This window comes from Ambystoma mexicanum, chromosome 7q (genome assembly GCF_040938575.1).
Source record: "Ambystoma mexicanum isolate Mex_15411 chromosome 7q, UKY_AmexF1_1, whole genome shotgun sequence".
Lineage (NCBI taxonomy): Eukaryota > Metazoa > Chordata > Amphibia > Caudata > Ambystomatidae > Ambystoma > Ambystoma mexicanum.
Window position 1 is genome coordinate 613488120 of NC_090941.1, and position 23646 is coordinate 613511765.

General features: G+C 43.5%; 1 protein-coding gene across 6 annotated transcripts in view; it reads right to left on the reverse strand.

Annotated features, from left to right (window-relative positions):
* The window catches only part of NBEA (neurobeachin), a 2584133-nt gene that overhangs the window by 828409 nt on the left and 1732078 nt on the right, over positions 1-23646 (reverse strand). For 3 of the 6 annotated variants that reach the window (XM_069640605.1, XM_069640606.1, XM_069640604.1), the window contains 2 exons: positions 14983-15126; positions 11009-11047 (listed from right to left, as the gene is read on the reverse strand). In XM_069640605.1, coding sequence (XP_069496706.1) covers positions 11009-11047; positions 14983-15126 — 183 coding nt within the window. The remainder of the gene's footprint in view (positions 1-11008; positions 11048-14982; positions 15127-23646) is intronic. The other 3 variants (XM_069640609.1, XM_069640608.1, XM_069640607.1) reach the window with 1 other exon arrangement.

Genomic DNA, 23646 nt, shown 5'->3' on the forward strand with positions numbered 1-23646 from the left:
TTTGGTGATGGTTTGGTCGGCAGAGCTGGGCTGCTGCATAGAACAAAATACAATGCACCTGTCAAACATGTAGTTCAAACTCAAACATTGTAGGGCCAATCAGAGACCTTGGTTACCTTGCTGCAGGTAAGACAGGCAATTAAGGATAGCCGGGGGTGAACCGGGTCCCTAGAAAAGGTCCATAGTCTGGGGGATGTAGTATAGTGGTAGTGTGTTATGGGGCACGAGGAGGACCGAGGGAGGAATAGAGAAGTATGGTATGTTGGAATGGCAAGGAGGAAACGTGGAGGAGAGTAAAGAGAATTAGGCATGTAGAGGAGATATTGTGGAGAAGGAAAGATGCAGGTAAGGACTGAAGGTGTGGAGAGAAGAACGAAAGTAAAGTAGACCAACAGTGGAGGTGATGGGGGAGTAGAGGTACAGAGGGCAGGAGAAAAGGGGAAGGAATGATCAGGAGTAGGGGAGGTTAAGGTAGATGAGAAAAGGAAAGAAGATCAAAGGAGAGAGTAGAACAACTAGAAAAGAAAACCCCATGAAAAATTAGGTGCTGGTGGAAAGTCAGGAAAGTAGTGTAGAGAAAAGGAAAACTGGAGAGTGGAGTGCAAGACAGTGGAATAAGGAAGAAAGGAAGACACAAAGGACCATGAGGAGGGGAGTAAAAAGAAAGCATACAAGTAAAGGTAGAGTCAGGAGAGACCTTTCATAAGGAAGAAGACAAAGGAGGAAGAGAAAGATCAAAAGATGGGAAAGAGGACCTGTCGGGGCTAGGAGCGAGAGGGAGACATGAGAGAACAAGAGAGCGAGAGAGTCAAAGAGTAAAAGAGTGACACAGGTGGTTGGCTGTAAAGCCGGCCAAAAGGAGTCATCACTGAAGAAGAGAGTAAAAATGGGGAGGAGTGAAGGAGTAATAAGTGAGGGTGGTGGGCCACGGAAGTATTGAAAAAAGGGTTCCAGGTCAGGATAGAAAAGAATAGTATAGAAAGATCGGTTTCACCAACAGAATAAAGGTGAAAGGAAAGACCTAGTGGCCATAGTCAACAAGGCCCAGTCTGTCCAAGAAGGGGTTCTGGAAAGTGGTTAAGCCTGAGAACCTATATGTTGTCAACAGAGTTTTGTCCGCTAACCAGGATGAGAAGCAGAGACCCAGTATCCAGGATGTGAGGCAGACATATGTCATCCTGACCAGTACAACATGGCATCTAAGAAACATGCCCTCTGAATTGTGAGTGACTCCTTTGACTGCTGCCAAGGAAAGGTGTTCAGTGTGGGAGAAAGGGAAGAACTGAAGAACTAGTATTCAACAAGGAAGATGGAGTTGCTTCATTTTGTGGAACCTGCTCCTTATTACCCAGCCTTCCCACTACACACTGTGTGTTCTTTAAAGAAAGCCCTTAAACCCTCATCCCTGGCTCTCAGTTGTCTGTTGATCCCTCGGCTCTTGACAATGGACACTTTGAAAAATGGAGGCAACGGAAGCACAGTGTGGTCAAATATAAACACTGTGCTACAATTTCCAGCACAATCTACTAGAAGAAGTACTCTACTGGATGTCCCTGAACTTTGGCAGCAAAACCCTTTAGCATTAGACTGTTAGTTATATATAAAAAAAAAATATGTCAAGTTTGACTAATTCTTACATGTATTAAGATATTGGTTGGCTTTCAGGGGGTGGCAGCAACCACATTTTGTGGCACCCATTTCTGATCCGTCAACAGAGACTGTTCATACAGGCAATAAATACTGCAAAGATAGGAGCTATTGCCCGATATGTGAAATGACTCAAGTGTCTCTAGGCCCAACACAAATGGAACCAATCGAAAAGGAAAAAAAGTGAGTGTGAAAGGGAGGAAACTTTGAATTATTGAATGTTGCATCTATCTTCTATGGCATCAAAGATGTTCGACTGTTCATCCGTGAGGTAAACTCACAATTATTTCAGGAAATCTTAAAACATGAAAGCTCAATAGAGTAGCTCTTTGAAAGAATGAATTCCGCTAACAGGACGCTGAACATTTGTATTAAGTGTTAAACCAAACCACATTGTTGCCTAAGGACATTGCAGCATTACCCCAGAGCCAACTCGGTTAGTTAAATCTAGACCAGAGGTGGTGCAGGATTTGAATAAGATTGCAAATTAGTCTGTGGTTGGAATTCTACAAACGTTCCAAAATATTGTACAGAAGCCATAAAGCACATTTTCCACTGATTTCCTTACTCATTAAAACATCTGCAATTCATTAGCAAAGTCCTGTAACTCTGGACAATTCATACAGAGTAGTAAAATCTTCAGTCCATTAGCCTTTGCAGTACACAGTTACCAAAACCTGCCTCAGCGAGCAAGGAATTCTAAGGACTGGAACTTGGACACATGCAGTGATGATGACACAAGCAAAGCTTCTTCTTCCAATAACGCTATGAGGGTACTGTGAGGGTACAGAAGAATGAGACCGAGACAAGTGTGGCATAGTGGTTGCTATAAACCTTTATTTTAAAAGTAAAGGGAAAAACGTACCCATCTCGAATGCTAAGAGGGGTTTCCCTGCCTCAAATAATAAACTAAGGAGATTGTCAGAATGTCCAAAAATCATAAATGTCTACTGTCGTGTCAAATCCTATTTCTGTCCCTTGCACTTAAAGACAACTAAGGAAAAAGTCTCTTCTGGGTCCAGAAGAATAATTCCCTTCTTCTGGACAGAGGATTCAAAGGTGCCTTGAAAATGTATGAGGCGGGATGTCTCACCTCCCCTGGTTGGTCTTAAGGTTTTCAATGTCAAGGGGAATATCTTCCTTCTCCTGTCCCAATGTCCCACAGGACCAAGGGGAATGACTCCCGTCCCCTGATTTCTTAGCTTCCCAATTACAGGAGGAAATTACTCCCTTTCTCCTAGATTCTTTCTTCTCAGTGTCCAACACCACCAGGAGGACTGACTCCTTTTGCCTGGTTACTTTGATTTTCAATGCAAGGAGGAAATGGCTCCTTTTCCCCTGGCTTCCTTTTCAGGCTTACTTAAAGCATGGGTCCCAGACACCTGAAGGCACACCTGGCTCTCTCCCATACCAGGTACTGCGATGAAGAGGAGAGACGTTGCTTCTCTTCTGGCGATACTTGGTTCACTATCCTACCAAGTCTCTATGTGGTTTCTTCCTTTCCCCTGCTGCTTGCACGATAGATCTGGTTCACTATCCTACCAGGCACTATATCACCTTGCTGGGTGACTGGTAGCTTCTTCTGCTTTCCGTGTCCCAGACCCTCCATTCTCGGCTTTTCCCAGGCCTCTCTGTTTGCCACGTTAGCGCCCCTTTACCTGTTCGGCAACCTGCGTACTTTTTGCTTTGGACTGCATGGGTTCCAACTCCTTCCAGGCGTCTGCAGTTCACTCGGTGCTTCTCCCTTGATTTCAGGGACTTCTCATCATGTGTGGTGGCTCTGCACCTTCTCCGTTCTTCATGGTGGTGTGGTTCTTGTCCCACTCTCTTCCCAGGATTCAAGCACTGCAAGAGCTCCACTCTGCCAGCTCGGAACGTGGTCTTGCCACTCTGGGTCAGCTGGGGATCATCCTGCTCCCGGCTCAGCGTCTTGTCTGCTCTTCTCCTTCCTGTCTCACTCAGCTTCTCGCAGTTCCTCCGGGGAGAACTTGACCACATGTTTTGTCCTTCCTTTTTATACCACGGATACCAATAGATTGTCAGGCTAGGCCCATAGCGTTGTGTGTATATGGGCTGAGGTGGGGGTCCGTCTTCAGGATCACCAATCCAGGTAAAAAAAAAATAAATTCCTACAAAATGTTTTGGGGGCTGTAAAGAGCACTTCAATCTATCTGCTCCACTGATAAAGAAGTCTAGATTATATAGAGGATCATATAAGCCTAAAGCCCCTGACATTTTATATATGATTATGGTCTCAAGCCAAGCTCCATTTAACGCAAGAGATCATAAAGGATCTTATAATCTCGGACACTGGCAGGAACGTTTCTTGGCTGACTAACATGAAAAAGCATTTGCGTCCCTTGGGCTTGCGAGTATCTATGTTACTCCTGCAAGCGTCTCAAAAGACGATTTATCCATGGTTCGGCATACATTTATGGATCATAGAAGGTAGTTACATGATAGTGTGGAGTCCAAGAAATAGTCTCTAATGATCATGGCTGTAATGGGCTCAATGCAGACTACCTAAGTTGGTTTGTTAGCAAACACAAGATGGGTGTTCTGCTCCATTTAAGGGCAAAATGTTTAATGTCATTATTTAACATGCATTGTGGCAAGAATCGCATCGGCTCGGAATGTAGCTTTCTGTGCTCATGTAGTGTTACTCCAACAGGTGATTTTTTTTACACTTTCTCTGCTTTTCTGTCTGATTTTTAATAACCCATGGTTGACATTTTTAATTTCAATTTAAAGAAATCGAACTGTATATCAGTTAAAGAAGCAAGCAAACGTATATACTCACTGCCAAAAAGAGAGGTTGCAGTGGGTGTACATATGTTTTTGGAAGCAATAATGCAGCTGATCGCCGAAAATGTGTTAGAACATACTAGGCTACAATAGGTCAAATGCTGACAAATTAAGTTGGCTTGTCTGTAAAAGTATTTTAAAACCTGATTAATGTATTTATACAGTCTTTACTACTGTATATCTTCAAAAAATGTTGGTATAACGGGCAAAGCCGGATTAGAACTCAGATCATCTTGTTCTGAAGCTGGCAATGCCACTGCTATACTGCATGTGCCCCATTTCAACTCCTCTCCAATCATTCTGACCTAACATATCCCATTATTCTGATGTTCAGTTTACATTAAAGCATTTCCACATTTTTCAGAGATGGAAATTGATTTATAGAAGGCTAAAGAAGTATGTTCAAGATAACATGTTTTTAAATATGGGAGGCAGGATTAGAGTCCACATCTCCCCTTTCAAAAGTATGCAGTTTAGCCAGTAAATTACATTCCCCATCTGGGCCAGTCTTTTTGGCTAAATGAATACTGTTATACTGGCGATTAAACACCCCCATACTTCGTAGATAACCAAACAAAGTTGGGGAGATAAACGAAATTGTACAATCCAATGTTACTCCATTTGGGAGCAGGAATGGGTGGAGTGTGGGAATGTGTGGGAGTAGGTGGGGGTATAGAGTGTGGAGATGGCATGTGAGGTCCATAGGTGGAGGATAAGGACATACCTGTGAGGAGATGGTGGGGCTATTTTTGGGGGTGTAGAGGGCATGGAGGGGGGTTGTATACACAAACAATATAATGTCCTTGTTGTTTGATTTGTAATTATTGCTAATCTTGGGAATAGATTATGGCTAATCAAGTCTGTTTAAAAAAAATAATACTGCCTTTTAAATAAGTATTGCTAATCCCCTGCCTGGTGTTATACTTGTGAATCGCCATCCAACTGACCATAACAGCAAAATCACCTTCCTGCACAATAATGTTGTCTATTGCCTTCAGGTGATAGTCAAGAAGGATACTGTAAAACACTTGCCTGCTGTCGACATTTGTTATGTGACGAGACTTGTCAAGAGGGAATAGGGACAACGCTCTGCCCAGGGTGAGAGGCATACCAGAGTGGAAGCTTCAACTGTCCTACCCAAAAGGGGAAGGTGGTAGTTGGCAGGGCCTACTTCCTGTCCCCTCCCTAAGTGCCTGTATATGCTTGGGCAGGACTATGATAATCACTGCATACCTCTGTATCAGGATGCTGGCCAGTTTATTTCTCATTTCAGGCCATTCCTTTCATCAACACTGTAGAGAAGGTGCCAAGTACCCCCACCTCAACCATCTCGCCCATATTGCCTATATGTTGGGAACCAGAATGTGAAACACATGCAGTATCAGTGAAAATACCGATACCAAGAAGAATCTTGGAAGCAAGGTTCCCATTGACAAAGCCATACTTGCATACACGACAGTATGATGGCCATTTGAATGCAATCCCAGAAGAAGCAGAACAAATGTCTGGGAGAGCAGAATGGTGACTTCACATGAAGCCAGACTGATGTACATAGAAGAGATGCAGAGACAAGAGAATGAAGATATTCTATAAGGCATCAAGTAAGTATCAAAGATAAGGGACATTTTGGGCTCAAGATGAAGAGGCTTATGCTACAGAAACAATGAAGATAGCATGTCATTTTACATGTTTACATATGCAAAGAAACACAAGCAGACAAAATATTTTTGAGGCTAGCTAAGTAGTGAATAGATTGCGGCATGCACCAATGTATAGAAATATAGGAGAAACTAAGGAATGGATGCTTCCACAACGTGTTATAGCAGAGCAGGACCCGAAAAGGAAGGCATTTTCCAGTGTGTGGCAGTTGAAAAGCAATTGAATTACAGGAGTGAATCTCAGAAGACCACGGCTGGACCAGTCCCAAGAAACCAAGGTCGTATTGGACTGGGATGAGCAGACATTAGTTACGGTTGTGTGAAAGAACGAAACTCCTGTTCAGAAGACATGGACGAAAACAAGGAAGACGTCAGAGGTCTATTATAAAATAGTATTTTAAATGCACCAGAGCTCAAATTTGTGGTCTTCAGTCACGTGGAGGGATGAATTTGGACAAACATGACAAACCACACCTACGCAGGGAGGCAGAGCATGCCTCTACTCCCCTGAATTCTCCAGAGTAAAGAACATTTCCAAGGCCGAGTTCAGAGCCTCAATTGTCATGCAGACCACTGAGGTGATGATAGATGATATGCTAATTGGTGGGAAGCTATGGTTATGACCAGCCCACCAGCATCTGGAAATCTAGCCTGCGTTCTGCTAACATAGGTGGAAAAGTACTGACGGATGTAAGAATGCCAACCAATTGTAGGGGGCCACGTAATTAACGGCCCTATAGTTTGTGTAACCAATGGGACGTTGTGCATTTAGTGACATTCATAGTGGCCTTTTTGAGGGGAGAGCTTAGTTGCCCCATCTGATATTAAAGAGCCTATCACTTTCTTAAACTAGTATGGAACATATATTTAGATGTTCCCTTAAAACCAACCACCTTCTCCAATAGGTTTTTGTAGTTTGCCACATAGGATGATGTTAGTGACTACGTAGGTCAACGTCATCAGTGATGAGTTTTTACTATAAGTATGATGTTTTTTATGAAAATCTTTGAGACTATGCTGTGAGACATCCGTTGATGTCTGTTGTACTCCCTGTTTTAGATAATTGACATTAAAACAGGCAAACTTTGCCAACTTCATGAGTTGTTTCCATTATTGATGATTGAGTATCTTCTGCATCCCCATTCATCTTAAGGTATTGCTACCTCGTCTTAAAGGGCTGGGTCGGCTGTCGTAGTTCAAAACTCTTGGTACATCGCCCACAACATGGCAACTCACCAGCACCTCCAGATAGAGAGCTCTAATGAAAGGTTGTTCACAGAGGACAAAGGGAGTCGCTAGGCAGAGCAGCAATGACCATAAGCGGAATAAAGGAACATTATGTGTTGCCAACTAACACATTCAGTGAGAGCTGCTACAGCACAGTTTCCTGATGCAGGCTTTTAGAAACCAGCCCTGGACTGGCTCCCTGGCCTGAACTTCAGAGACAATCAAATGCTTACATTTGTTTCAGCCCGAGTGCAGTTCCCTTACATGAACGGAAACGTTATCCAATGTCAGCCGCCACTGACCCAGTGCACTGGACCTGCCAGACAAAAAGGTGGTGGGGCCTAACCCCCTTTTCTACTTATTGTAATGCCTGTAACACCTTCCAGGAAGGGAACACATGGTGAGATTGGCCCAAGGACCTAGTGGGAGAGAACCAATGAAAAGATGGGCAGGAAACAGAAGGTATAGGTTGTTCTGGTGTGATCAGAGGAGGAGGTGGCTGACCAAGAGACCAGAAAAAGGAAAGACGGTGAACAGGAGTGTGGAGGTGATTTTCAGAAAGTTGAGGTATTGATTGGTGAGTGGAAGTGGTCTTGCAGTGTGTGGCTGTATAGAGTGTGTGAGTGACAGTAGAAGCGGAGAGTAAGAAGTGAGTGGCAGGTAAATGAGTGAGTGAAAGGGGGGTGAATGAGTAGAAGGAGGGGTGAGTTGTAGAGGGGAGAGGAGCATTGTAGTACAGCAGAGAAGGTAGAGTAGTAGGGGTGTTGTGGAGAGGCAAGAGTAGCAGGGAAGAGAGTAGATGGGAGTAGTATCTGAGGGTGCAGTTAGGTTGTAGAAAGAGAGAGAGACATCGTAGGGATAGTGGAGGAAGACACAGGGAGGGATAGAGGGAGAGTGTGTGAGTGACAGACTCAGAGAGAAGAGAGTAGTTGGAGGAAAAGTGATAGAGAGATTTCGGGAGAGGAGGAGCAGGGCATGAAAGGAGGAAGATAAAGTGGGATTGAGTGTCTGGAAGGCACAGTCCTGCTACCTCTTAAAACAACCCAAAAAGCAGAGATTGGCACACCTAGAAAGTCCCAGAAAGAGGTTAGATAGATAAGGTGAGTACCTTTAAGTCCACAACACCAGAAGAGAAACTAGACACTAGGGTTAAAAAAAATCGATAGATACTAATCTGGGGAGTACCTGGGTTATGGAGGGCCTTGCTGTCTCTTAACTAGAGAGAGTGGGACTCCTTGGAGACTCTCAAGGAAATCAATAAAAACCTTTGTATGGTCATTTGGAGTTGGTGTATTATTGATGCCGTCTGTGACATGTATCATTGGTCTGCATTATGATCTTTATTCCAAATCCTGTCTGAAATCATTGAGCTGTAAGGAGGTGTGATGTGACTCTTCTTGTCTATTGCTTGAAATACAGATATTGGATCTGAATTAAAAAAATAATCTCAGCATAGTAACTACCTCAAACTGGAATAAAAAAGTGGGAGATATTTGACAGTGATCCATAGTTTGTGGAAAATGTTACATGTGGGGGGAGATTTTGAAGGGCTGCACCTTTCCCAACTGCCTGGTAAAATAGCTCTGTCTAAGAAAGCACTTACAGCTTTTTCCCAGGAGAGAGGGAGATCTGCGATCCATGGGAATGCAGGTGGATGGAACCAACGGCACACACAAATATTCCTCCATCCTCAGAGAGGGCTTGCAGGTCTAAGGGAGGCATTCCTACCACAGCAGGAGAACACTGCTAGCCAGAGGGGAATCAACAAGAGAGAAGAGCACAGAGCGGAGGAGCCACATGGCCACACATCCACTTCCACTAGACTTCAAAATGAGAGGGATGCTTTTTGAGCCCCCCACACATTGCTGTTCAGTCAGCAATCATGCACAATTACCAGCATAGAGTGAATAAGGATTTCCAGCTGAGAATGATCTACAGGAAACCAGATATTGATGGGAACAAGCAGATAGGCAGGAGGCATAACAAAATGTCACTTGAAGGGAAGGTGATATTAAGGAGTAACCAATTAGACCCTTAGGTGAATGCTCAGGTTAACCAGGAACATTATAAAACCATGAGTATGTTGCTGCAAGGAGGAGCACAAAAAGGACTTCCAAACTGAACACAGCAGGAGGAGAGGGAGCCCCAACGGAAAAGTCCAATTTTGGCTGAATTTTTCCCATGCGAGATAAACCAGAAAGCCTGCTGAGGGCTCTATCTTAGTTGCCTCATGAGACCAGACCATGGAGAGGGAGAGACCCCTGGGGGCTCTCTCACACATACCAGCCAAGACCAGAGTTAGAAGAAAAGCAAAGAGCTGGCAGAGGGAGATACCTCTGACCATTTCAAAATCAGAATAGGGAGACAGATAATATGGCCCAGAAGGGAGACCCATGGGTTGTGGGTAATAATATTACAGCCTGAATGATAAGCAAGGGACCAAAATAATGGCTAGTAGGAGTGTGTCAAAGGTATTCCTATTGGCCTCAAAGGGCAACCCGCGTCTAGAGGGTGAAAATATCTGAGCCTGAGCAAAGGGGGCAGGACATGCTTGAAGAAAGTTGATAAAGAAGCAAGCTCGGCACTATAACACTGGGATATGAGACCTAAAAGTTAGATGGGCGCTATACCCCAACAACTCTGTAATCGCTAGTGAATCCTGGAGAAGATTAGCATTCCCACAGGTAGTACCTTGATACATAGTGAGGCAACCCATCCCAGCACTGTTTAACCTCGATTATCCGATACTGTTTCTAGTGTGAACCCCAAGTCCATATAACAGTTATTCACACCCACATGGACATAGTTACTAAAGGTGTTCAACTTCATTTTTCACGCATGCGTGTTTTGCTGGTCCTTCAACAAAGTAAACACAGACAGAAACCATTTACATCCTCTCCATCTGCAGCCTTAGAATCATAACAGCAACCCAGACACCAAAGGCAGAGGTCTAAGTGACAAAGATAATCTACAGTGGTGTAATCAGTGACGTCATCATGTTCAGAGCCAGCACATTTTAAAACTGGCTGGAATAGTGCAAACTACGACAGCTTTGCCGAGAGGTAATAGCGAGAAGATGCTTAGCAAGACGCAGAAGACACTTTCCACATTACAATCTGGTAACACATGCAGAAACAGTTCACAGATCATGGTTCTTTTTTTCCAAAGCAAATTGTAAATAGTACGTCGAGAGGAAATTTGATTTCCTTTCATGGCAGAACAAATATTGTGACTCCAAGCAGCTTTGCATTACCAGCATCTGAGCGACTAAAACACTGCTAAAACACTGCTAGAAAGTCCTTTTGATAGTCCATGATTTGTAAGCTACTTTGCACATGCCATGACGACATCTATTGGTTTTAAACCACCTTGGCATAGTACATGACCCTACAATACTTAATGTCATCACTAGCAAATCGATCATTTTTATGATTACACTACCAATAGCCTATAGAATAAAATTATGTTTTATTCTCCTGCATTTATTTTGCCAGATGTTATATAGTCACTATAAAAGTATGTTAAAATCAAGGGAAGGTTATACGTTTTGATGTTAAACATAAAATTAGATAACTACAACTAGACTAATCTACATTGCTTGGCATCTATATAACAGAGTGTTAGGTCTTGCACGAATTTCAAAACTACTGATCGAACAGTGTGTGACTTGCCTCTTGACGTGAACAGCTTGGGAAGAAAAGGAGGTAAAACTGAAACAAAAATGTGTACATCATTTTAGGATTGTCACATGTATACCTGCAATGTTTATATGCAAGGCTCAACAAAAAAGCAAGATTAAAACATGGAGAATGCGCCACGAAACCTTTAAATTATGAGCACAAGCTAAAATCCAGGAGATATTTTTATAATCCATAACAAATCTAGTTCTGTTATATACTACATAAAGGTTTCAATTTTAATGTAGGTTTATATTACAACAGCTGCACACATTCTGCTTACAGTATTAATTATACTTGTTTACCTATTGCACTTTACAACGCTCTGAATTATTCCCTTTGTGAAATAAACAAGTTGCCCTATCTTTTTTGTACATATTCTTGTTTGTATTTTGTCAAAAACGTGTTTGTTAGACTGTTGCATAGGCTCTTACTGGCCCTGTGCATTACATAATTGTGTGGGTTGACCTCAGGTATGTGACAGCAAGGATAACGAACAAACAAACCAAATCCACCAAGATCATATAGATAGCATGGCAATTCCTAAATTAGTGTAATTGGGGGGCATCAGCAGTCACTAATTACATGTTCTTTAACTATATTCTGGTGCCCGAAACAGGAGGAAAACATCTTCATGACATGCTTGTATCTTCACTTGATTGCATCGCTTAAAGTCATTTTTATTTGTTATATATGTATATAACACACTTGAAGAAACACTTTTCTGAAGGCATACGCCATCCGCTAGGAACGATATGGACTGTATTTGCAGTCTACAAAGCCTTGATAATGGACCTTTGTCCCCATGTTCGGCCCAGGCTCCGATCATGACAAACACATACGTATTGACTGGCATTCTATGAAGCAGATTTTCTGAGTTTGAGCCTCCAGACCTCAACTTGTGCTAACTGTGCTTCTTTTACCCCAATCATGATAGTGGAGTGATGTAAAACAATGAACAACCCCTAGAGCTCATTTCGCCAGAGGGTACAGGCACATTGTGAACCTGCTTTGCAAATGGAGAAAATTGGCCAACTGGGCCTGCATGTTTTTCCCTAAAGCAGGGAATATTATGCGTCTGGAGTGGTTTGTGTTGATCCATCACAATCATAACTCATTCTACAGAGCGCAGAATTTATATGTATATTTATATCTATGTTTTACATGGCGTGAACCTAGCTAGGGAGCAACGGAGCACTGCACATGTTGTGGGTAACATAGCACAGGTTTTCTATCCATGGGGTGGTATGTTATGTGGGAATGCAAGGAGCAAAGGTGCACCTAGCTATTGACTTAAGAGTAAACCCTGGAGATCCTTTCTGAACTGTAAGAGTGTTGGCATGTTATGGACTGCTAGCAGGATGGTGTTTCAGTAGGCAAGGGTCTAGTAAGGGAAGGCCGGTTTCCTGTTCTTTTCCTTATGTGCCAGTTTTATATTGCGCATAGCAATGGCCTGGTTCCTGGAGGAGCATGAATAACCTGAACTACAGACTTTTGTGGCAGGTGTGCAAGTGATGGAGGACATATAGCTGAAGCAGGTAGTCAAATATTATTCTGGGTGAGATAGGAGCCAGTGCAGCTCTCTTAAAATGGGAGAAATGTGCTATAATTGCTTGTTTCCCATTATGTGTCCTTGTGGGGTGCGTTGGGTGGCCTCAAGTCGGTCAGATGCATTAGCAGAATGTTGGTGAGGAGAGATTAATAGTGCCTCGGACTGTGGTTTGAAGTCTTCGGGTGGAAGGGAGGGTTTAGAGAGGAGGGTTACCTGCTACCAGGGTAGTTTGGGCCTTTTTGTTGATTATTTTGTCAAAAGGAGAAAGTGCTCTCTATAGTGAGCCTGGGTGATTTGGCAGTTGGGGCTAGGTGAGGTGAGAAGCCATTATGGTGCACATCCTTTATCAACCCTTGAATGGTGACGTGATTATGTGTGTGGCTACGTAGAAGTTATTCCGTCTGTGTGGGATTGAGCTTAAGATACGTGCTTGACATCCAGGCTTGGATAGAGGCTAGGCAATTACTGAGGCATGAGATGTCCTAGGAACAACTGCCTTTTAGGCATAATTAGGTGTTGTCTATGTATCAGTAGATCGAGATGGTTCATTGGGAGGTGATCCCAATGGGTGTATGTATGAGGTGAGTACTTTGTCTTGTAGGACTATATGGGTGACAAGGCAGCAGTATGACCTGATATTCTTTTCGATCTGGATGGCTTGGTGTCTTGTGTGAGAGGTAAGAAGCAAACCAGTTGAGAACTGTGCCCGAGAAGACACTGTGTTTGTGTGTAGGCTGGTCAGTGTGAGGTGGTCAACCCTGTCCAATGCAGCTGAGAGATTGAGAAGGGCCAGGGGGCATGAACCACCTTTGTTCATGATTTGAAGAGTGCTATCTTTGGATGGATGGTGGCGGTTCCAATGCTATACTTTGGCTTGGTTAATCCAATCATGGAGTTCGTTGGAAACTGCTTCTCAATCACTTTCCCAATGAATGAGAGGCCAGTGATTGAAAGGTATCTTGCAAGATCAGCTGGGTCCCAGGAATATATTTGGATGAGAGGGTGGATTAACCCTTTTTTTAGAGTGTTTAGGTATAAGGCTGCCATGAGTGTTCTTTTAAATGATGTAAGGGTGTGAGCAAGATCCTCGGGGCTGGGGGGAGTGAAAGCAGATTAGTGTTATGCACTGTGGGATTGAGCATGTGAGGCGACACATTTAGTGGTATTCATCTGTCATCCTATCTACCTTGTTGATGAAAAAGGAGTTAATAGTGTTGCATTCGTCTGTGGACAGTAGGTTTGAGCAGTGTTTGACTGCTGAGAAGAGCGCTTTACCCTTGTTGATGGCTGCCAAGATAATGGATGAACCCACAGTTTCAGCTTCAATAATGGGAGACAGGCACATACTGGATGAGGCCCTGAAGGAGAGGTCTAGGTTCCTCTGTGTTGTATGCCAGCGCTTTTCAGGTGATCAAATGATACACTTACTACTGGTAATTGTTTCGTGTAATAGGGGGGGGGAAGTGTGTTAAACCCCAATCGGACATAGTTACAAGGGAGCAAAGGCATTAAATAAATCCACTATAGTTTGGTTGACAGTTCATAAAACAGCTTCAACATTGAGGTTGGTGGGGATTGGTACAGTGGTTATTTTGCCTTCTAGTATTTCCAATCATACGTCCTTAAAAGGAGGACTTGAGGACATTGTGTGCTTACCCCGACCCTCGTTGGACTGGTGGAAAAGCACTTCCAAAAAGGGGATAAACAAGCCCTCAAAGGTAACAACCTATTCACCAAGAGATGCATTCTGGCAGGCACCACCAACACACATGTTGTGCAGTTGGTGTCCAGGTGCAAGTGTATGATGTGTATGTCAGTGAGAGACGCCAAGCCACCAAATGTGACTTTGAATCTATTAATCTGTTCAAATTAGCACTGTCGTAAACGTAATGCTATTGGTAAATGACAGTCACCCATGCACCAAGGATGGGGAGTTGGGAGGTCTGAGGGGGATTCAAGGCAGTGAGCCTCTGGGGTCCACAGATCTAAATTAATGTGCGCTTAGCTCCAACATCTAGGCCTTGAGAGCCTTGTCAACCCTTTCCCTCAGCAAGCAGATACCAGCGAAAGATGTGTATGCACATCAGCCATTCAAAAGCTTTTTACACAAAGTGCAGGCCGTTTAATATCAGGGGCATGCACCCCCCTTCGTAATCAAGTGCAGATATACAACAATGAGACACTAATCCATTTGCCTTGAGCTTTGCGACGATGAAAACCCAGCCACCTCGCTCAGTGATGGTTTCACACTGATTTTGAGCCTTGCCACTGCACATCTACCTCAAGTGTTCTCAGGTCCTGCTGCACATGGCTGCATGATGTAAATGACTTCTGATGGGTCGAAAAGCCATTGCACTTAAAGGTGGGGAACTCTGTCTCAAACATGTTTCACTAATGAACAAAAAAGGAGGTTTACCAGCAAGGTTGTCGATCTCCTTCTCCTGGAGCAGGCTGACGGCGTCATCGTCGCCTTCCAGCATGAGCTCAGTTTCGGCATTCTGGTTCACCACAGCCTGGCTTCGGAAGGTCTTCTTGGACTTCACCACATCTTCCTCAGTTCCTAAACATGGAGGAAAATCGCAATTAGTCGCAGTGAAACTTCAGCGGGATAGTTCTGGTCACCGATAACATTTCCACATTCATGAAAAAGCTGAACAGGGATGCTCCCAGTCGAAGGTTCCACATGGACCTTTGCTCTCAACGGCATGGTTCATGGGACAGGTCTCACTCAAAAGAGGCAGCGCCAGAGAATGTTCTTTTTTTTGCCATTCACTTTAAAACTATTATTTCATTTCATTTCAGCACATTACCTATTTAAAATCCACGTGGAGTGAAACGGCTACCATAAAACACACTCACACATACAAGCTTAGTTGTGTAGTTGGACAAATATTTTAAGACAACATTTCATATATTTGAGTAATATATGGGGAAAGTGTTGTCTGTACAAAAACATTCAGTTTATGTTACTAGCGAGCAGCCTCGCTTGTAATGAGAACATTAGCTGCAATAAGTTAACTTCAGCAAGCACCTTCCAGAAGGTACTCTGCTAGAGGAATGCTTATTTTCAAAGGGCAGCATAAAGGGATTGATTCTAAAATAGGGACAGGCAGAAAGGATGAACCGAGAACATTAAAATCAAATACTAATACAGAACAAAATACCTCAGGCACAGACAATAAGAGCAAGGTGTGGGGTACATTTACCAGCCCTACAGAAATTCCCTACCAAAAAAACTGCATTTTAGCAGTTTCAATAAAATGGCTGTGCTTTTGGTCTGCTGAGCACATATGGGGCGAGAGTTGAACACAGCCACCCCAAGGATAGCTGCATTTTGTTTTCATTCATGTGAATCCAGAGAAAACAAATCAAATTCAGAATGGCTGTGCATTGCTGTTCTGTCCTTTAAACATTCCAGGCTGCACAAGAAAATGACCTGCATTTCTAATAGCATCGCATTGTTGCCTACTTTCATGTCAAACATCACAGTTTTGTTCTATTAAAACACAGCCCTTGCCATGTATTTCATTTTGAACACCATCAGATAAGACCATCCTTCCCAGAATGGCATTGTTTCATCAGTAAAGCCCATGAAAAGCAAAGATTTTTGCTTCAAGTTCGCAGGTCTTGGATTGACCTTTTTGAAATAAACTAACACACGCAAAGTACTTCAGAGGAAAGGTGCCCTCTCTTGCTTAGTGTCAATTACCAAGGAACCACTTTCAAACATATCTGTTTCTAGAAACTGACCAGATCTATAAAAGGCCTTTTAGAAAGTAAATGCAAAGGAAAGCTGTGTTCATGAAAAACCGTATTTTGTGAAATGAACATGAGAAAAAAAATGAATATGTGTAAATATGTTGTTGTAAAGCTGAAGATGCCCTTGGGAAAGCTAAATGTGAAATAATATTGAAGCTCGCACAGAAACACAATTGTCCATTGGGAGAGGGGCTGCAAGATATGTATGTTATGCTTTTTCTCCCCAAAAAGAACTTTAACAGTCTGGCTGGGGACTAAGGCTGCAAGGGCATGGGCTCTGTTCTCATGTCACTGGCCGTGTGATAATGACAGGTTCTCCCAGACTTCCAGGCAGAACTGCTCCCAAGGACAAAGGATGGGGGAAGCCCTGTGTTTGCCTCATAGGTGTGAGTTCCTCTGCATTCCTTCCCAGTATCCACTGGAGGACTTCAAAGGGGGAGTCATGGCAACCCTTGTGCAAGCTAACCCAGGAAAGACAATGTCTGGGGGGTTGGAAAGCCCACCCACATTTAAGGACAAATCCAGCCCAGTCGATTTAAAGACTTCCAGCCATATTGTAAAATTCTGTGGTGTCACTCTGCCTATATAAGAGGGAGGCACAGGGATATTCAACATTCAAAATTCACCCTGCAAGATTCCAAGACTCCAGAACCAGGTCCAGAGGTAGCTGACCGAGATCCAGGCAGAACCACCTATCCAGAACCACCCACCCTGAACCTCCTATCCAGAACCACAATAATCCCAATAATTCAGGGAGAAAGGAGGAAAGGCCGCTGATGTATTTAGGAGAATCCTGTGACTGGAACTTTATGCCCAGCTGACCCATCCCTATATCCACAGTGACCAGACTTTGCCCAGCTGTTCCCAATAAGGAGGGCACAGCAGACCCAGTACCCAGATCTCTTGACTCTGCTGCCTGTGACCAGATCCTTGGCCCTGCAGCCTAGAGACCCTGCTGGCTGTCCAAATTACCAAACCCAGGCTTGTCTTGTAAGTATCCCATCACCCAGTACCCAAAAACTGCATATCCAGCTATTTTACCTTGCATCTTGTTCAAAACCCTATTAAAATCCCATAAAAACCTTAGGCATTTTCCAAATTGCCAATATCCTCTCTTCACCCTTGCCTTAGAAAAGGCTATATCTGTTAGCATATTTCTTTCCTATTTGATTCAGTTACCTATGTAAGTCCTTAGTATTATTTGCATTGAAAATTCACGTTTATTATTGTTGCACTTCGAAAGTAACAATGTTGTTGAGTGTTTTTACTAATTATAACCTTAAAATATAGTTGCAGCAGAACTAATTATTGTGCTGACAAAAACGATTTTGCATGCTTGGTTTACTTTCCTTATAAATCCGAATTACATTTTTCATTAAAAAAACATATCACCATCCCATAAGAGTCATCCCTTCCCCTCAGTATCCTATCTGTTCTGTGTCTTTGTTTCCCATCCCAAACTGATTTCAGATTTTGGCTGCTAAGGCCATTTTCTTAGCCGTTTCCCAATTTAAAGTCATTGTGAAATAAGAAATTGCAATTTTGCCACGTGTGATTTTTGCTTCATTGTTTTCCTCCCAAAAATCGTTATTCTCACCTGCTTTCATGTTGCTTTAGTACCCTGCTCAGTAGCCTGTAAGCTTCCTTGTCTCTTTAGTACAGCCACAAAAACTTCTGTCCAATCTATCCAACCGCAAATGTAAACTAATCCCTAAGTAACAAGTGCAATCCGACTACCGACTATGCTATTTTGCTCAATTTGAAGGTTTTCATTTTTCGTTTTTGGGCCTCCCATTCTGGGGTGGTGGGTCGAATTTAAAAAACGTTTTTTCCCTATTCTTGCTGACGCCTTGCCACTGCTTTACATCCACAAAGAATTCAGTTAGGAGGTGTTTGGGGGAGTGTTGCAGGAGGAGTGCATAATATACGTGCTAACTATGAGTGTGAAAAAAGTAATTTTGATTCCATTTCTATGTTAAGTTTTTATCGATGAAGTCAGAAAGTTGAATTAATTATAACATTTTGCATTATATTGTCACCACACTGGTAATTGCTGCCCTCGCTCTGATTTTTCATTTGAATTCTAAAAATAAATAAATATTTCTTTGTTACACACCTGCCTGGTTCATGGTCCACTGCGACACGGGGTATTTGTTAAGGTGGGTTTGAGGTGGGTTGGATGTCTCTTCAAAAAAGAACCCAGGGTTCAAATAATAAAACAATAACAAGGTTTTTTATTGTGTGCCACCTTCAGTGGCAGAGGAAAAAGCCTCTGGCTGGGGTGTGCCATGCCTTAAAATCAATTACAAAGGCAAAGGAATAACATAGAAAGATAACTGCATCTACGGACACATGAAAGGAGAGGAAACAGACAGCATTGAAAAAGAATAAAATGAGTATCACGTAAAGTGGCACAGGAAATGTGAGACAATGACAATTAATTGAAAAAATACCACTTCAGAAATTAAAACAATAGGGAAAAGGGTCTGGGAGGTAAGGAGGATGACATGCATTATATTACAATGAATAACATAACCATAAGAGAATTTTATAAAGATATGTTATGTTACTTTGCATTTATATAGCGCCTTATGTATCATTGGTATGATCTCAAGGCGCTGGTAGGTTGAACGCCCTCGGGAACTGTAGTTCAAGTCAGTAGAGAGAGAGGAAGAGAGTCATAAGGTGCTTGGGAGCACCGGATATGTGTGCAGCAGGTGTCACACTCCTATGATAGCTGCTTCTTAGCGGTAGGTGTGGTGGTTGGGAGATGATGAGTATGTGTTCATTCTGGTGCAGTGATACCCAGACTGATTTCTGGATGCGTTCGGCCTGAGGAGACGCATAGGCTAGCCGGTGTGCAGAGCCAGCTGTGTTTATTTAGGATGATGAGTATGTGGCGGGTGTTAGTATGAGAACAGATATACCGAATGTGTCATAGTATCGCTGTGTTCTAGTTGAGTGGTGGTGTATAGGAGAGAGTAAGCATGGGGTTGTGATATGGTGGTTTTCAGTAAGGTGCTTGAGATCGAGTGCACATCTGAACCATTTATTCTATCCGTTTTATTCAATGTGTCCGTTCATACATTTCGATTGGTTCTTCATTTGGTTTACTAGTCATTCCTTCATTTGATCGTTCATCTACATAAACTTTTCCGCCATCTCCATTCAATTCTGCCCATTCTATCCATTCTGCCCTTCTATCCATTCTCCGTTCCATCCGTTCCGCCATCTCGATTCGTTCCATCCACTCAATCTGTTCCTTTCACTCCATCCGTTCCTTCCGTGCCATCCACTCTATACATTCCATCTACTCCATCTGTCCCATGCGCTCCATCTGTCCCATGCGCTCCATCTGTTCCATGTGCTCCATCTGTTCCATGCGCTCCATCTGTTCCATGCGCTCCCTTTAGTTTATGCACTCCGTCCGATCTATTCATAACATCTACACCATTCGTTCCATCCACTCTATTTGTTTCCATCATTCATGCGCTTTATCCGTTCCATGCGCTCCATCCGTTCCACGCGCTCGATCCGTTCCACGCGCTCCATCCGTTCCACGCGCTCCATCCGTTGCATGTACTCCCTCAGTTCTATCAGTTTCATGAATTCCATCCGTTCCACCCACCTTCATCCGTTCCACCCACCTTCATCCGTTCCACCCACCTATTTCAGGTTCTGTGACCTTAGTAAGCACTCTGCCTTTTGACATAATGCCTTTATATGGTCACATAACTCCTCGATGACTTGCAATAAGAGTAAACCATAGTTATGGGAACTTTATCCCATGTTTACTGGCAGGTGGTGGTGGGAGATTTGGTGGCATGATAATAACCATAAGTCTCAAGGCCGGCTGGTTAGCAAAAAAAGATTCAGAACACCATAACACATAATAACTTCGGTCTTTTGTAAATAATTAATCTTTTAGAACACGCGTAATACTGGAGACCAGTTTCTAAGTACAGGACTGGGATTCGAACCTGTGGTGCTTTGCATTTTCCTTGCCCCTGAACTAACCTCCTGGCCCTGTAAGACCTGTAAGTCTTCATAACTGGTTCTCTTATACACTAGAATTTCATACATGTGAACTCTGGCCTGGAATTCATAGGTTTGATGTAGTTTACCCTGAATTACATTGCATAGGTTGTCATTGATAATGGGAATCAAAGCTAAGCAGACATTTATGGGTCCGGAAACCTGACTTACCTGCCTGAGCCGAAGGCCACCAGGCAGGACAATGATTCTAAGTTCATGACCCTAATTTGTTTAGCGTACTAGGGTCAAAGAAAAATACCACTTCATCATGCCTGCTGAGCCATTGCCACTCGGTGGTTATGGAAACAACATACTTTTTTATTAGTTTGGGCATTTAGGTTGCACTTTAGAGCCATCTATAAGCCAACACTATTGCATTAGAGTACAGATAGGGAGAAATGGCACATGAGAAGGGATACAAACTCTGTAGGAGTTGTTTGAACGGCCATGGCCATGCTAATCCCTATGGCCATTCCCACCCAGTTCCTCCCCCTTTCCGCCCAAAGCACATCCTCGTGGGACCTCTTTCAGCTTGCGTTATTCAAGCCTTACCATCCAAATTTGCACTCAAAGTGCCTGCCAGTGTTTTCTCAAAGTAGTCTTCTGAGAGTTAATTATTTAATTGGAGTTAACAGGCTACTGGTCTAATAAAAATGCCACCAGGTTCCCTTCAGCCACTTGATTTAGAAGCACTATATGTGTGTCCTTCACTGAAGTACTGTTAAAAACAAACATTTGCAAAGCCAACAGTTTTGGCTTGCATATAAGTAATAGGCATTTGCCAGGCATTGCTTTTATATGCTGAGGTACTCGCACCATTACGCACCTGCTACCATCAATAAGACCACTGCGGCAATGCCTGGCAAGTGCCTTTCCCATGCCTACACAAAATCCCCAAATGCTGGCTTTGCCAATGCTTCTTCAGTTTTGAGGGCAGGTTCAAAGAAGAGCCAGCAGATCTCAGTATGAGGAGAAGAGGTTGAGCCACAAGTGGAGAGGAGGCGAGGATCAGATAAGCATTTGGGAGGAGTTAGGGAAGAGGGCAATGAGGGTGGCAAGTGGAATCTTGGAAAACAACAAGAACCAAGGACATTCAAACCATTATAGCGTGGAAGGCCAAAATCCTGATAGGATGACAGGTTTCTGATGTTCAACTTTCAGTGGTAAATGTATTAATTTCCCATTGTTAATGAAGCATTTGCACCTGGGAAAGGCAGATTGACCAATCACAATCTGCCTTTCCTGGGCACGATTGTGCTTTCACAGCTTGCGGTGTTTAAAAAAAATAAATACTGCAGTGCTGGTCATTGGGCCGGCTCTCGCCGGATCTGAGATCCGGCACGAGATGTGAAGCCGGATCTCGGGATCCGGCCAGAGTGAGATGCCCAAACACCAAACCCATGCTCTCCAGCTGGGTTTCGAGGAGAGAAGAAAAAAAAATACAATCCCGCAATGGCATGGCGTAGGGGGGCGGAGCAGCTAATTGCCGCCATTAGCGCTCTTCTGGCTTCACCCCCCTACGTATCCACAACAGCAGGACACCGGAAGAGACCTTCTTAAGGAAGGCTGTCCTGCACTTTCACGAAGAGTTCTTCATGCAGGCACCACAGCCGGGCCCGCAAAGGTGGGGGCTGTGCTGCTCTGAGCAGTCTGCTCCCAGCAGCACAGCCCCCACCCTCGTGGGCCCAGCAGATCTAATCTGCTCTATGCGAGGACAGTGCACACAGAGTAGATTACTCTTTGTGCTCAGTGCTCGCACAGGCCATTGCTTTGAATGCAAAATTCAGCGTTCCTATGCTTTTATTTTAAATGAAACCGCTCCAGAACGGTTTCATTTTAAAATAGTGTAGGATGAAGTTCAAACTTGCACTTTTAGTGCACTGCACTGAACGTTTCCCTAAACTGCTGGCACTAGGGTGGCCAACTCTTTGATAGTCTTTCTCAGGACACTTGCCCACAAGGCAATAATGACATCAAGTCATTCACATTTGACCAGCTCCTTTTTGAATGTAAATATTTTTAATGGCTCTTAATTCCTGGCTTCATTGAAATGCAAATGGATTGTCCTTGGCAGGTGATGGTCACGTTTTTAACTGCAAACATGACCATCAGGACCCCAGGAATAAAGCATTGGCATTTGAATCAAGCCAGGTGTCGGAGCTTTACAGCTCGACCTGCAGGCTCAAAAGGAGCCAGGGCTGCAGAGCCGCCCGGGGAAAGAAAGCAGCAGACGGCAGCGCCGTGCTGTGTAAATGGCCACTTCAGTTTGCAGAGTGGCTGTGCTGGAGGCAGGTTGTCCTGACGAAAGTCGGGACAACCTGCGTCCTGCACAGCCACTCTGCAAACTGCAGGACAGAGTCCCTAATTGCGGGACAATCCCGCGAAATCCGGGAACATTGGCCACCCTAGCAGGCACATGTGTTTTGGGGTTTGTATTGTGCTTGGGAGGGTGCGTGGGTGGCGGTGGGGTTTGTGGGGAGTGGTAATGATATCATATTTTGGGTGCACCAGCACCATGGAAGTGGTTTAAAGTGGAATTGATATATAGCTTGAAAAAGAAGTAGCATGAAAGAAATTGTGCTGTTTTAAACTATTATTTTGGACATTTCCTTTGATTGGAGGTCACCTGCCAGCTCTGCCCCTCTAAACCCCGCCTCCTCAGACACTGCCCACCCCCAAAACTCTGCCCCCATCCCGGGCCTTGTGGGATCCTCCACCAGATTGTTTCCATTTCCAGCACTGGTAATATGCAATTACTTTAAATGTGTGCTCAACACATTTTATTCAAATGTGAAATCCAGTGTCAAACGCATCTACAAAGTTCAAAGGCACATGCACCAATTGGGCGTCGATCATGACAAAACGATTCCTTTACGACAACTCCTCAAATAAATTACGAAATTAAACAGATTTAAAGCTATGTGTTAATCTGCATGCACTAATGTTTTGTACCCACACATGTGAATACGTTTATTTCTAAAGGTTTTATTCACATAACATGGCTACCTTTCGCAGCATTCCCGAAATCTAATCTTCAAATAAACCAGAGCAACTGCACTACCGTGGTTTGCCTGAAATGGATTTCCGCATTAAGAGCCTTCGAGAAATCCATCATTCCGTGCAGCCCCTTCCTGTTGGCTGTGCCATATCGAACAAACATTTGTCTAAATGAAAGTGTATGAGACCTAGAGTTGCCCTTCAATCACTATATCCTTTATGAATTAGACTTTCATTTATCAAAATTACGGACCAGGAGAAGGAAGGTCTCCCAGGGCTGTCTCATTAC